Source organism: Manacus candei, unplaced genomic scaffold (assembly GCF_025592945.1).
Source record: "Manacus candei isolate 608988 ecotype Guabito, Panama unplaced genomic scaffold, ASM2559294v1 h1tg000028l, whole genome shotgun sequence".
NCBI classification, from domain to species: Eukaryota; Metazoa; Chordata; class Aves; order Passeriformes; family Pipridae; genus Manacus; species Manacus candei.
The window spans coordinates 6639881-6655591 of NW_026138076.1; the positions used below are offsets into that span (position 1 = coordinate 6639881).

The 15711-nt window shown below is 42.2% G+C and overlaps 1 protein-coding gene across 5 annotated transcripts in view; it reads right to left on the bottom strand.

Annotated features, from left to right (window-relative positions):
• The window catches only part of RBM47 (RNA binding motif protein 47), a 79678-nt gene that overhangs the window by 37764 nt on the left and 26203 nt on the right, over nucleotides 1-15711 (bottom strand). The window contains exon 1 of one of the 5 annotated variants that reach the window (XM_051789983.1): nucleotides 7493-7512. The exons of 3 other annotated variants lie outside the window; for them this stretch is intronic. Coding sequence is in view for 1 of the 2 variants with exons in the window: in XM_051789975.1 (XP_051645935.1) it covers nucleotides 6867-7012 (146 nt within the window). In the remaining variant the exon portion in view is untranslated. Of the gene's footprint in view, nucleotides 1-6866; nucleotides 7132-7492; nucleotides 7513-15711 lie in introns of those variants that run through there. One more of the 5 variants, XM_051789975.1, reaches the window with a different exon arrangement.

Sequence of the window (15711 nt, forward strand, 5' to 3'; positions counted from 1 at the left end):
TAAGTGCCTGTTAATAACTTGCCAAGTAGAGCAATCATGGACTCTGGACACAAAGTCTATTGAGGTTGCTGGAAAGTCCTACATATCCAGGGCTAATGAAGATCTGCACCATGAAGTGCTGTTATGGGGTGCTAGCACAGAGTCCCTTTCCTTCCTCAAGTAGGAGTTTAGAAGGATGCTCACCTCCGTAAGGAAAGAAATGGAAGAATTTATGAAAGCATGAGTTTATCAGGTTTGATAATGTCCATTAGAAATTCTAAGATTTGACTAACAATAATTGTTATATATGGTTTGGAGATAATTCCTTCTTGATTTGTTTTTAACCTAGTTATTTAGTTTTCCATAAAACAAAGCTCTAATTAGACTCCCGATGCAGCAAAGAATCTGGGCAAGTGAAAACAGTTTAAATCTCATCTACATTAACACATTTACACTATGTCTAAAATGACACTTGTGCTGTGTGGGGTGAACCCCACCTGCCTCTGACAAAATGTAGCCAGAGGTCTCAGTAAACTCCCTACCACTGCAGTTAATGAAGAGAAGAATTTTCACTGTGTTTTCACACTGCCCTAAAGACACTCCCAAGTAATTCAACAATTTCTTTATTGAAACTTCCTTGTTTAAATGCAAATGAAGAGTAGAGCTGAGCCTACAGTGTTGAATGAACATAAATTGAAATGTCTTAACCGGATTTAATTTCCATGTCTTTCCTCGCTTTTTCTGCAGGGGAGATGTGTCATCATAAAGTTTAAAAGAAAGCTCTATGTGTCCTGCTTCTATTTACAGATGACTGCTCACCTTTGTGTTTGCCATTTTAAAAACCAACTAAAAGGAAACACATTTTTCATCGAAACATAACCTCTACATCTGTGCAGAAAGTAGTCACTTTGAAAAATGCTCAGTTGCAGACGTACATTATTCCAGTCATAGCATTTGTATGCAACATCAGCATTAACTCACCATTTTTATAGAAATATTCTGCAGCAGAAAATAGATTACTACTTAGAATAAAAAACTTAGCATAAAGAACAGCACCATGTTCAACAGCTGTGCTTGACTCTAGTTTTAATGTGGGCTATCTGTAATGATGGTGGTTGTACAGAATCACAGTGGTGGTTTTCATTCTGGGCTATCTCTAATGATGGTGGTTGTACAGAATCACAGTGGTGGTTTTCATTCTGGCCCATCTGAAAGAAATTTTCTTCAGCCTCATTGTAGCAACTGCACAGCACAAAATGGACCAGGAGGGTCTTCACTGACTTTACTCCAGGGTGAAACCCCACTGGGCCTTTGAGGAAGAGGACTGTAGCCTGTTGAGTCTGCCAAAATAGGTTTCCACTGGATGTACTGATCATTTCCCTTATCTCCAGATTGTGAAAAGGAGGAGACTGTTGCCTATTGTCAAGGAGACAGGTTTGTTTAGGCCCCTTTTATTGCTCCTCAGCACTCTTGTCCTGGATTTCCACCTAGATGACCCCTCTCTACTATAGAATATGATAAGCCTCTGAAAAAGGCAGCTCCACTGAAGTCCAGGCATCTGGACAATCTTATGGCTCCCCCACTCCCTTCACCCACCACTCTACCTGTTAGTTTCTGTGACATTGCTCCCTTTCATGGAATGTTTTTACAAGGTTTTCCTGATACACCAGGTGCCCAGAGCTCCTTTCCTGTCTTTCAGCCTTCCCTCGACCAAGGGCAGCATGTCCTCTCCACAGAGACCTCTGGGATCAGTGATACTCATTTGGATAGATGGGCTTGATCATCTCACACTCCTCCCTGGTTTTGCAGTCACTGTGATATGATAATGTCTGTATTTACAGCATTGCACAGTTTCAAACAGTGTACCTCTGGCTAAGAGTTTCTCACCTGACTGCTGAGACAGATCTAAGCTTTATGTTTCTATACAGATTGACAAGAAGTTCTAAGTAAAATCATTGAGCTAATACCTCCAGTAACCTCCACTGTACCCAGTGTCCACCATCCATACTGATGGTACCCACTACCAAGCCAAACAAGCTGTCCATGCAGTAATCCCAGACACCCTTCCTACATTTTCATGCAGGTGTGGTGCCTAAATGGGCTTGTAGAGGTCCAAAGGCGCATCCTATAACTTTTTCAGTACTACAGCCTGTTTTTCCCTGGAAATCCATTCAGAGCCATCCTTGACATTATGCCTATTTAATGGCCCAAGCCGGCATAGCCCTTTCAGACATTGCATTTACTCATAAGCATACGCTGATGAAGCCCCTTCAGAATGCAGTATGTAATGGCAATGTAGGTCTCAAGGATAAAGTTAGCATATATAAACATGATAACAGGTAGAGAAGGGTTTGCAGAATCAAGATTTTATCTATTAATCCCAGCAATTAACACCAGTGGACAAAGCAATACTGTTAAATTCATCTTGAAGATGCCTATCAATGAATTTTCTATTGTCAAGCCCTTAGTTTCAGCTTTATAAAGTTGTCTGCCCACAAAGACCTAACTATAGGCGTGAAGAGCTTCATGATAGATAGAGAGGCTGCCCTGAGTATTGCTTGGAGAAGCATTAACAAAAGTGCCATAAACCGGGTTAGAAAAAGCTGTTTCTGCACATTACAGAATATTTACTTAGCAATGTTCCTTTTAAAGCGTCTCCAGTTTTTCAGGTGAAAGTATTCTGTTCAGTAAAGTTTAGCATGATGCCAGCTGACAGTTTGTCTAAGGCCTGCTGCAGGGACTGCTTCCTGTTGCAGTAACAGAGACTTCCCAGAGTGAAGAAGATCCAAGAAAGATGTGCATTTTTTCTGGAGACCATTAAAAATTACATCGCTGCTATAGTGCCACAGCATTTGTCTGATAATATCTTTGCAGGAGATAGAAAAGACTGAAATAATGAATAATGACTGTTTTCTGCAGTTCTTCAGAAGGGGTGAGAAGTCAGTAGAGGATCGCTCTTCCCTCAACATCAAAAAGTTTTGGTTTGAACAAAGCCTTTTTGTTTTTAACCTAAATACTCATTAGATACAAGAGAGGTAATCTGTTGACCTCTCAAACTTGTTTCTTTCCAAATACAAAGGTAAATGGCACTGTGGTCATTTCTTTTTGTTTTTTGCTCTTATAGCCTGGAAGATTCATGGAAGAAGAGTGGTAAATCCATAAGTCAGGATACTGTGGTATGAGAAGTAAGCTGTTGTTTAGTCAGCCATTAAAAAGAAACATTTCTGCTAAAATTATTTGTTATTATTTCTACTTTTACCTTCCAGAGTGTAAGTCAGTACTGATACTATTGAATTGTTGTTTAATATTGGAAGTAAAAGGAAACATTTTGACCCAGCACTGGGGAGGGGAAGGCAGAGCTGCCATTCATTTGGATAGATATGTTTAATCATCAACTATATGCTGCACTCTGATCTGTGCAACATCTGACTTCTGAGCAGATAGAAGTTCTGAAAGTTGTTACAGGAAACAACAAATTGCATAAAGAAATATTCTCATTAAAAGTACACATTGCAAAAAAGGAAAAACTAAATCAAGACCTAAGTGTTCTTTTCTCATTGTCACCATTGAGAAATGCATTGAGAAATCTAGCACAAATTAATTTTTAAAATTAAAATAATTAAAGTTACTTCATTTTGCAAAAATTATATTTCATCTTCAGCTGCAATTCGTGGGTTAACACTTTGTGTTATTTTAGCAAAAATGAAAAGCTGGGGTTTCGATGCATTGCTAGTACTGCTGCTCAGATGGAAATGTGCAAGGGTAAGTTTGCTTGTCTCTGATCACTGTCCTTTAAGGTTTGCATTTTACCTGATAATTTCATTCACTGAAACAGTTAATTGACACAAAAATGTACTTCTGCAACTGTCTCTGAAAAGGTAAATAGTTTCCCTTAGAAAACTGTTACTCCTATAAAAGACAAAAACCCCCCAGAAAAATTCACACTTCTGCCTTAAGGAAATAAACTACTTAAATTCCAGTGTTTTAAAATTGCTCCCAAAGTAACACAAAGGAGCTTTTCTGGTCATGTGGGTGGTGTACAAGTACACCTCTACATAGAAAAGATTTTCAGTATTCAGAGAGAAAAGCAGGGAGCTTTCCTTATAGAAGGAATGAGACTTCTGCCAGAGACTGCAGAGCTGCTTGCTCTTCTGTCTCAAGCCCCAAACACCTGCAACGTCCTTATGCAGGTGCCATATGGCTGCTGTGTTGGGGGAAAAAATAATGACTGTGAAGTTGTCCCTTGAGGTGTGTTCTTAAACAAAGAGGTCCAGCACAACAAACCCCAAGTTACCCGTCTGATCCAGGTGATTTGTTGTCAACGTCTTTGTAATAGGGAATCAAGGAAAGCAATTGCAACATCTCACCAGTGGTGTGATACCTGCTACACAAACAAGTACAGTAAACAAATGTAAGCCACTGGAATGAGAGCTCAGGTGCAGGAGGTCACTGAGCACATGGCTCAGATGCTCCTCCTGGCACCCTCCCAGTGACAGCCCTGTCACCCCCCCCCAGAGAGCAGGGACTTAGGCTACTCCTGCTTCCAAAAGGGCCCTGTTCACCATGTGGGGCTCTGGCACACGTGGGCAAGCTGGGAAACCCTGACACTTTCTGGGAGGGAGACAGTGGAGTTTTGCCATGCCCCATTCTGTAATCCTGGTTGCATGGGGATGTTTGGTTGGTGGGATTTCTTTTTTTGTCATCTGTTTTGGCATCTCTATTGAGGGCATCACTCCCTTATAAAGTATCTGAAGAGATTATTCCCAATTTAATATATCCCTTTAACATGATAATTCCTGGTTCAATTACAAATAGGAAATTTTAAAAAATGTCACTGTGAAATCTTTGTGGGATCCAGGACATTTTATTTCATATAGGTCTAGCATTAATACCTGTGTCACAGGGACTGCCTTGAAGGGTGAAGAGAGACTTCTTTTTAATTAACAACTCTCTGTAACTAGCCCAGGCTAAGTATTATTCTCAGTCTTTCCACCTTGCATATCCAGAAAAAGATTTTGCAGACCAGGCTGTCCTCATGATCCCTTGCACAGCCCTGTTCCTTTCAGTCTATGTACACAGGTTTAACCAACTGAAACTTGGCAGAAAGCTGTGCTGAGAATGAAGCACAGGGGATGAAAACAATTTCCTTCATTTTAGCTTGCAATAATATGTTACTATTTGCCGAAATAAATTAAATTGTTTATAATTTACAGATGGTTATGGCCCCCTTGACCTGAAACCTACCTATCTGGTGATGGGGGGTTTTTTGACTTCTTGATTCAGAGACAGAAAAGAATTGGTTTTGCTCTGAAAGAAGTCTTCTGTAGAGCAAACAGGACTCAAAGACTGAACAGATTTTGTCAACAGTCCTATACCTTACATTTAAGTCACATAATCTCTCTTATAGTCACCAGCTAGAACTCTATCTTTGTATGCAAACAGACAAGATAACATTGTCATCACTATCTTTTGTTTTACATATTTATTTTTTAAAATTCAGTCACTGTGAACTCTGAGATAAGATTCTGCTGCTTTTTTTAGTCATTGCAGAAGAAACTTCTACATCAATCCAATTTACTGTCAAATACTGGAACCACTGTTCCTGGGAGGAGAGGACAGGAATCACACATCACTATGACACACATGAAAATCACAGGATTTAATCATAGTCATGCTTTATGTCTACACATTCATCAATAGATTGAAACTATGGTGCAGCCTTCACCAAATTTTTTCTTGAATCATATTTCAATCCTTTAAAGCAGAAACTTGTAGGAATCCAATTTCTTTGTTCTCTACACTTTTCTCCTGCACTTTGCTCTAGGAGTTTTAGTACCGCTAAGAGCTGGAGCCACACTTAGACTACTTTTAATAAAGTAAATGTGTTACCACACTTCACTACTACCTAACACCCCTGAGCAGTTACTGAGCATAAATATCATGTCATGTGCAAGCCCAGTTAGCCAACACATCAAGAAAATCTCTGTCACATCAGGGAGGAATGAAGCAAGCAGCAAGCACAGCTAGGGACAGACAGTAATAAACTGAAAGCAACAGATTTTTTTTTTTAATCTACTTCTTGCATTTTGTTTTGCACACAAAACATACTGTGAATTGTGAATACTGACTACATGCCCCTCACTTCACACTGAGCCCTCTTCAGGATTATTTGTCAGTTACCTGGGGTGTCAAAGGTAGTTTTTGAGGAGTTACTAACCATTTGTATTTATATAAAGACACATCCAGATCAGCAAAGCACACATGGAGGATGGTTCATGCGTGAACGAATCAGTTTCCACTGGGTGGTAGAAACTTTCAGTCACTGAGCAAAATTAAAACAATTATTGAATGTATTTGTCTTCACCTCTCTGAACAGCATATACATTCTTGGAACTTAAATCCTGGTATTTTTCTGCGTCTACTGTCTTAAAACATGGAAAAAATCTTGAAAAATGAAAAAAAGTCTTGAAAAATTAGTCACTTTGCCTATTTGTGCAAAGCTCGTTCAAAAATCAGCAAGTATTTTTCAGCATGAGTTGCCACCCACAATCCTGTTGCAATAATTGGTTTACACATTTTCATTAGAATCTGACTCCTATTCCTACTCTTCAGTTAGAAGAAAAGCAGAAGCCAGCTGGTTTGAGTTAGTTATGCACTAATTTTGTTTGTTTAAAGATATAACAAAATCCAAACAACTAGCTAATCAAGTGTAGGTTAATCAACCCATGCTTTAGATGACACCATGCAGTCAGCTACTGCTCACTGCAAAACAACAAGGCTAACTCCTCTTCTGACTTCCGAGGAGAGAAACTTTGGCAAACCTTATTACTCAGCACTGTTGCCCTTCTGCCTTTCAAAGCTGGGAAAATGAAAGTGGAAAACAGTACCTGGGGAGAAGCTGGAGTGTTCCCGTGGGTGCTGGCTGCTGCTGGGCTCCCGCTGCCTGCCTGCCTGCCTCCCTGGGCAGCCCCGGGCTTCCACAGCCTCGTCTGCCTGCGCTGGTCAATGTTTTACCAGGCTGTGAACAACACATGTTTCACCCTCCCTGCAAACACCTGTGGGGGAAGGCAGTGCCGGGACACGGGTGCAGAGCCAGTGCTGAAAAGATCACCCCTCTTCTGCTTGCCCTGTCCACCACGGAAAGAACAAAGCACACAAAAAAAGGGAAACCTACTAAGAAGGGGACCTAGGAAAGCATACCATGAAGGGGGAAAAAAAAGTACATAAATGGTGCTATTAATAGATAATTTGTGGCAGGTAAATCACGATAGCCTTTCTCCATATTGTTCTAAGGTTACATGCAAGCCTAGACGTGCCTTGCTGAGAGCTGAGAGGGAATGCCTGATCTGTGGGAGTACATATATTTCCAAGTAAATCTTTGTCATGAGAGCAGTCATTCAAATGACAGCTGAAACTTCAAAATGACAACAAAAAGACTTGAAACAGTATGATGAAATAATGCAAAGGGAGCCTAAACATGAAGACAGGAAAGAAGCAATCTGTGATGTTTTACCTTGCTCTACTCCTGTGTCTTGGCCTCTCAGAGTTAAAGCTCTACCTGTGCTAACCAGAGCTTTCCTACTCCCAGCGAGTTAACAATTACAAGCAGAGGGCAGACGAAATGGGCTGGCAGCCAAGCACAGAGCTGACAAGGTGCCTCTGTCACTCCCCAAGGAGTAAAGGGTGGCTGCTGTCATGGTACAACCTCTCTCAAGGACTTTTGAGAGGTCTTGGGAATCTGGAGAGGTCCCAGCTGACTGGAAGCTAGTGAATGTTGTCCTGATTTTATAGAAGGGCAAGAAGGAGGACCCTGGAAACTACAAGCCTGTCAGTCTCACTTCAGTGCCTGGTAAAGTTATGCAGAAGATTGTTCTGGAAATTATTGAAAAACACCTGAAAGATAACAGTCATTGGTCACAGTCCCCACAGCTTCATGAGAGGAAAGTCCTACTTATCCAACCTGAATTCCTTCTGTGACAAGGTAACCCACCAAGCTGATCAAGGGAAGCAAGTTGGTATAATCTTTTTGGTTTCAGTAAAGCTTTTGATACTGTCTCTCACAGGATCCTTCTGGACAAACTGTCCAGCACAGAGCTGGATAAACACATCATGTGGTGGGTGAGCAATTGGCTCACAGGTCGAGCACAGAGGGTAACAGTGAATGGGGTAACATCAGACTGGTGACTAGTGGCTCCATCTTAGGCCCTGTGATCCTCAATATCTTCATAAATTACTTGAATGCAGGACTGGAAGGGACACTGAGCAAGTTTGCAGATGACACAAAACTGGGAGGAGCTCTTGACTCCCTCGAAGGCAGGGAGGTCCTGCAGAGAGATCTTGACAAATGAGAGCACTGGGCAATCAGCAATCATAGGAAGTTCAACAAGGGAAAGTGCCAGATTCTGTACCTGGGATGAGGCAACCCTGGATGTGCATACAGACTGGGGAATGAGATGCTGGAAAGCAGTGCTGTGGAGAGGGACCTGGGGGTCCTGCTTGATGGCAAGTTGAATATGAGTCAGCAGTGCCCTGGCAGCCAGGAGGGCCAACCGTGTCCTGGGAGGCATCAGGCAAAACATCGCCAGCCAGTTGAGGGAGGAGATTGTCCCACTCTGTTTTGCTCTGGGGTGGCCTCCCCTTGAATATTGTGTGCAGTTTTGGGCACCACAACATAGGAAAGATATTAAGGTATTAGAAAGAGTCAAAAGGAGGGCAATTTAGACAGTGAAGAGCCTTGAGGGGAAGCCGTATGAGGAACAGCTGAGATCACTTGGTCTGTTCAGTCTGGAGAAGAGGAGACTGAGAGGAGAACTCATTGCACTTCCTTGTAAGGGGAAGAGGAGGGGTAGGCACTGATCTCTTCTCCGTGGTGACCAGTGAACCCAAGGGAAGGGGTGGTTTAGGTTGGATATTAGAATAAGGCTCTTTACCCAGAGGGTGGTTGAGTGCTGCAAGAGGCTACCCAGGTGTTGGTTGCAACACCAAGCCTGACAGATTTCAAGAAATGTTTGAACAATACTCTCAGGTACATGGTGTTACTCTTGGGGATGGTCCTATGCAGGGCCAAGTGTTGGACATGATGATCCTTGTGGATCCCTTCCAACTCGGCATACTCTGTGATTCTGTGATTCTATGTTAGCCTCTTGGTGCCTTTCTGATCCCCCAGTGGAAATAAGAATACCCTTCTATTCCACAGAGCTGCTTTGAGTCTCAGCTATATGGCTATCACCTCAGAGACCCCAGGCAGAAAGAGGGGTTTTATCTGAAAGAGCTTATCTGGGCTCAAGATGCTGCCTAACCAGCTCAAGGGAGTAGGAACTTCTCATAGCAGTCTTGCTCCACCTGGTAAGGACAGCTGCTCCCAAAGAGGTGCACTAGGTGAGGAAGGAGGAGGTCCAGGCAAGCTGTTTCTCTTTTCTGCTTGGATAAGGAAATCATTCAAGATCTCTCAGATCTTCCCAGAAAAACCTGGGTGGAAGAGACAATGTTTCTGTGAAAAGGTCTGCTTTTGCCAACTTGGTGTTTCCTGGTTGCAGTAGCATTTCAGCAGAAGACTCTGGAGGAGAACTGCCTACACATCTGCATCAGATATAGTTTTTATCACTGCCGTGTTGCATGGGATGGTCCAGTCTTTGAAAACTGAGGCTGCAGTGGTGAGATCTGGAAGTGGAAGAGTGGCACACTGGTACTTGAGTTATGGAGCCAGCTCAAATCTAGTTTGCTTGGCAGCATAGACAAGGTCACTGCCTGTTATGGGAAGGTTGTACAAATACTCACTTTTCCAGGGTGCTAATACTTCTACAAATCATGTCAGCCTGGTACAGTCCTAAGAGAGTCAAATAGTGTGTAGTATTGACCCCCCAAGGCCAAAGGACTTCAAAGAAACTCAGTTATCAGTTGAAGCTGCCAGGTGTAGCTACCAGAGAAAAGCGATGGCTTTAGTACAGCACATCTGTAGTTGTATCATGTCACTCTGGGCAAACAGAGCAGTGGAAAATTTGATGGGTCCTCCTACTAAATCTGCCCCTGTAGATAAGCTGATATAAAGCAACAGAAACCAAATTTTTTTTCATTGTTGCACAAGCAATGAAAAAAAATTCTTCCCTGTATAGCTACTACCTTGTGAAAACTCAGTCTGTCATTCACACATTTTCCTCTCTCAGAGATGAGGTTTTCACAGCTGAGGTCTCAGAGAGAGGTGGATGCTTCTCAGGTGGCTGAGTCTGCCCTTTTGTCACCTGGTCCCAAGAGTCTCACACCATACTTTCGCAGATCACTGGGGGTGGGTTTCTGATTCATGCATGGCTGGCAGGAAGGTCTGTGACCCACAGAAACTTGGCATTTCCACCTCTTCTCAGCATAAAACCTTTGTCACAGAGCACAGGTTTCAAGGGCAACGTAGCACTTGCATATTTACTTACTGCAAATGGAGGAGGTGCTGGGTGGTACAGCACATAGACTATAAAGTCAAACATTAATTTAATACAGACACCATATAACTGCAGACTGGCTTGGGAGTAAGTAAAAGATATGGATGTTAAAAGTGAAAAAGCACCTAAAATTCAGAAAGCACTTTCAATGAAACACCAATTTACCTTCAAATTGTTAGCAACCTTAACAAAACAGAGAGCAAAAAACAAAACTGAAATGTGGGGGATCATGTAACACAGGGGAAATTTCTGTGAATCTTAAATGGGGTTTAATTTTGTTCCAGTTCTCTTTCATCAGATGCATTTGTATTTCATCCTGCAGGGCAACACTTGCTTTGGAAAACACTACAGGCAGATCCAGAGAGTCTACTGTGGAGGCTTTGAAAACTTTCCATTCCCAGTAAAGAACCTCCATCTGAGCACATGGGGCTATCAGGAATATGTTCAGACCCATCCCTAAGCAACGTGTTGAAACCACCTCCCCAGGAAATACCGGTACAGCACTGATCACCTCTGACAGGGGTACATCCCCTCCTTCTGGAGCAGAAGGACTAGCAACTACCTGCTGCTAAAAAAACACATGGGAGGGGAAAAATAGTCGCTGTGAGCTGTGGGAGATCTTTATCATACAGGAAAACAGAAGAGATCTGAAGCATGAATTGAGAGGGCTCTTTCAAAAGTGGCCTGAACATGGCACACATGAGGACACCTCTACAGCTGTGGGTTTGACTGGCTGTCTGGGCTCTTGGAAATCCTACCTGGCCATGCCAGCAGTGCAAGATCTACAGCCCTGCCATACCTACTCATCCCTTTGGTCCGTAATTTAGTATCTTGTGCTGAGCTTTCACAGCAAAATGCCCCGTAGATATTCATCTACTGGGGAATGAGTCCTTAGCACTGGACAGACAAAGTACTCCTCCAGATTATAAAAGAGATAGTAAGGGAACTATTTATTAAACACCACTGCTAGCTGATCACAGAGCTCTTTGGCTAGTGGTTTCACTGGATAGGAGTTTCAGTCATCACAATTCCCTTGGAGGGAACAGACCTTGCAAAATACACAAGATATGTAAGAAAACTTGCTCATTATTCAAAGGGAAACTCAGTGTTGATGGGAAGGAGTATTTACAAGCAGTTTCTGTAAAGTTGCTAACAAAGAATATGCAATGCTCATATAAAATCATATGTCAGGCTAGAAAACTCCCTAAAAAAAGACTTTATTCAAAGAACAAACCAACACATCCCACCTTTCTTGTTCACTCCCTTATTTGCAGCTTTTTTTCAAAATAGTATTATAAAACCTTATCGTCCAAAGCTTTCAGGGAGAATGGCCTGTTTTTATCTGTGTTTTGTAAGACCAGACTACACTAATGATTTAGCAACTTCACAGTGCAGACAAGTATTTCAAAATATTCCCTTCTTCACAGCTGTTCAGCCACTTTTACATGTATTGCTGCATTGCATGATGCCACCCCCAGTCGCTCTTAGGAAAGGATCATGGAAACACAATAGTTTAAAATCACATATGTGCATTCCCCATGGGTTTGATTTTAATGCAACTGTCTCTCAGCTAAGCTGCTTCTGGGATTTCCCTGATGGGACAATTTTGTGTGAACAGGGAGAATCTCAGGCTCAGGCTTCAGTGGTGCTGATTTAGTAATGATCTTCACTGGGCAGTCAGGAGGGGTCTGTGTGGTTTGAGTGCTTTAGCAATGTCCCCATCACATCCCTGGTCCCTTGTGTCCGCTTGTGGAGACAGTTGCAGAGGAGCAAATGGACAGGTTGTCAGTGGTCTGGGGGTAGATACCTCGTGGACCACCCATGGCACGTGGAGTGGCTGGCAGGCACACCTGCTCTGGCAGCCATCAGGATGGCATTGGGTGCAGGTAGAGGTGTCTGTAAGTGCATTGGTGTGTAGGGAGCACAACAGAAAAGTACCCTGGCAAAGCTGAAGAGCTTTTCAGCTGCAGTGGAAAATAACTACTATTGCAGGGGGAAAACCACTGTGCATTAAACTACAGTTTTAGAAGAGCCCAGCTCTCACTTTAGGTACCAAAATAAGCCTTTACAGAAAATGGAGATCCATAGATTACCTGGGCACACAGGTGGCCACAGGAAGAGTTATGAAGAGCAGAGCAATTTTATAAATAAGATCCTTTGCCAAGGGGGCTGGCAAGACAGCCGGTACCTCTCCGTCTGTGCTCAAGCACTGCAAACACCAGCCCAGGCCATTGGGCTTCCCAAATTCCCAGTGTCCCACAGCATTCAGGCAGGGTCCATGGGGAGTTTCTCACAGTGGGTGCCACTTACCATACAAATGTGCTGCCAGATGTGAAGGACAGGTAGACTATACAGTGCAATAAAGTATTGCACATCCTTATAGGTTTCTGTGACTATTGCCTACAGAATGTGAAACTTTTAAAAATTAAACAACTCTAATATCAGCACAGTGTCTTTACTAATTTTTCCCTTTAAACAGGTACTTCTAGGAAGAGAAATTTTTTCCACCTACATTTCAGTTAAGACATTTTTAATTACTTGGTTAAATACACTTATTATGCATATGAATTAAATAATTAGAAGCCACAACTTGATACATAACATTTTTTTCTCTGTAGTTCCTTTAAGATAGGAATAAAAGTGTTTATGTTACACTGGGGAGTATTTTAATCAACATCTGTGGACTGTCTGCCTATATCTATCTATTAATTTATTATTATCTATTATCTATCTTTATGTCAAGATACATTAGGTTTTAAAATGCTTTGTGAGAGCTGACTGGGCACGTGAAGCTCTAAAAAGGAAGAACTTCTAATAAAAGTGAATAAATGCGTTGCTAACAATACCTTAATTTTACTTTCTTGGGCGTTTACATTGGAACTGAAAGCCTGTAGCCTGTAGCCATTCTAGCATCAAGAAGTCTTCTTAGCACTGTCCTTAGCGCTTTATGTTAAATATGAGCAAATATTTGCCATCAATATCAATGCCTAACATTTGATAACATAAAACACCTTCACTAGACTCCACAAATGCAGCTAGTTGCTTTGAATGAACCCAGGAGACAAATAACATTTCTATTTTAAAATAACGCTTAAGAAGATAGTACATACAGATATTTTATAGTTGAATGGAAAAGCTGGGTCTGAATCAGCCTTTCCAGAATATACTGCCAAGTAGATGAATGAAATATTTTTTGTTCTTATTTGCTCTGCTCAAAATCTCAGAGGAGATTTTGATACAGATCTCTATGAGACCAGTTCCTGAGGACTGTACTTACATATTTGGAAACTATTATTTACTGCTTAATTATCTCCATGCAGCCCAAAATATCCCTAAACTTCAGTACGCAGATGCCTTTAACAGCACATCCACCTCATCACCAAATTCAAGGCATAAGAAAAAACATTTGTAGAGGAGTGGGATGAAGGTCTGAAGGTCTGATCAACACAGTGGACCTCTTGCTTTGTGGTTTTCCTGTCATCCGCCCATGAGAGGTGTCTGGCTGCCTCTCAGTCCTCTCTTTTGGGGGAACCCAACAGAGGATTCCTGAAACAGAAACAGCTTGAAGGGAAAATGGTGCCTAGAAACAGCAGCATGGCTAAGACACAGCTGGAGGTAGATGGGTTACCACAGAAACATGAGTCAGACTGAGGATGCCTAGGATAGGGTCAGTGACTTGATAATTGTCTGAAAAGAAGTTAATAGAGAATCACAGAGATTAACAGACATGGTTCAGGAAGAACAGGAGTTGCAAACTGCTTACAGGACAAGTGATAGCTGCAAAGGAAGGCAGGGTAGAAATGGAAGGTGCCTTGCATGTAGAAGAGATAAGAGGAAATCCACAGTTTCGGGAGGGAAATTAAAAAATAGGATGAGGCAATCCAGCTGCTGGGTTGAGGTAAATTGTTTTAGAGGGACAATTGATGAGACATAGTAATGCTTGTGAGAAGGGAGAAAATGAGGGTTGAATTGGAAAGAGGAACTAGTAAATATAGGATGTGTAGATGACGGCTCTGAAAAAATGCATGTGAGTCAGGTAAAAGAGTACTGGAAGAACATAACCAAAAGGACATTTAGTCTCTGGGTGAAGGATAATTGCCTGCTTTCAAGCCAGACATCTGGCACCTTTGTACTGGGTGGTGGAAGCCATACAGGCTCAAAGGTGGAAGAGATGGAGTCCATCTAGAGAGACACAAAAGGAAAAGAGCCAGAGGGGACAGAGCAATGGAGTCCAACCATGGAAAAAGGAGGTTAGGGACAAAATTACTCGTGTGGTGCAGCTGGTCCTTCCTATGGGGACCTATGGGGGGCTGATCAGCTGGTGGTCATTTTTGTGACCAGGATAACTCATGAAGTGAAGCAAAACACTGAGGCTGAGAAGGCAGAAAGCTACCAGGGACATGGGACATGCAATGACAGCCACTCTGCTGAGAAATGAGAGATCCTCAGAACAGTTGGAGAGAGTCTGAACTGCAAAATATGGGGAGGAAAACAATAGGAAGCAGCGTGTCTGCAGGTGGTTATCCAGAGGGAAGAAAGACAGGCAATGCTGGGTGCACGCTAAAGGGGCTTGAGGACACAGCAGTCCTTTGTTGACAAACAGTGGTGCAGTGTCAGAGACAGATGCTGCTGCTGCTGCTGCTGAGGACTGGCTGCTGATGAGGCAGCAGGGAGAGCTGGGGAGGACTGGGCCAGCTGCTGCCAGGGTGAAAGGAGGAGCAGGAACTGGAGGGGTAACGGTCGAGGAAATAAAATTAAACCATGAATCTTTTTACTGTTTATGATAAAAATAGCCCCAAGCAGATTTTCATACTTATTAAAAATCTTCACATAAAAGGAGCCTAGGAGAACTAGCAATACCCTCTCTACAATAGCTACATCACATGTTCAAATAAAATATGTTGCTAAACTTGTTTTTTTCCTACGTAAGGACTAAAACCAGATATCATTTACTCCTATGCACACACAACCAGTAACAGTTTATGCTTGTAGAGTTCCTGTCTATTGTATTAAAACTGGAGAACTGAGTAACACAATGTTCTGTACCAGAAAACTGCAGCATTTAGCCAGTCTATCAGTTTCCCAGAGAAGTTTTATGGTATTTCTATTTTTTAAATCTTCCGTTAACACTGAAAGTGGATCTGTTTTTCCATGTGAAGGAATGATTTAAGAGATAATCTGTAATGCATACTCTGGCAAGCACATTGATGCATTTTCTGAGCTCAGTGGCAAATTGATCTTCAATGTGACTGTCCTGAGGCTCGCAGCATGACTAGTGGGAAAATCTTGATTCAAACTCCGA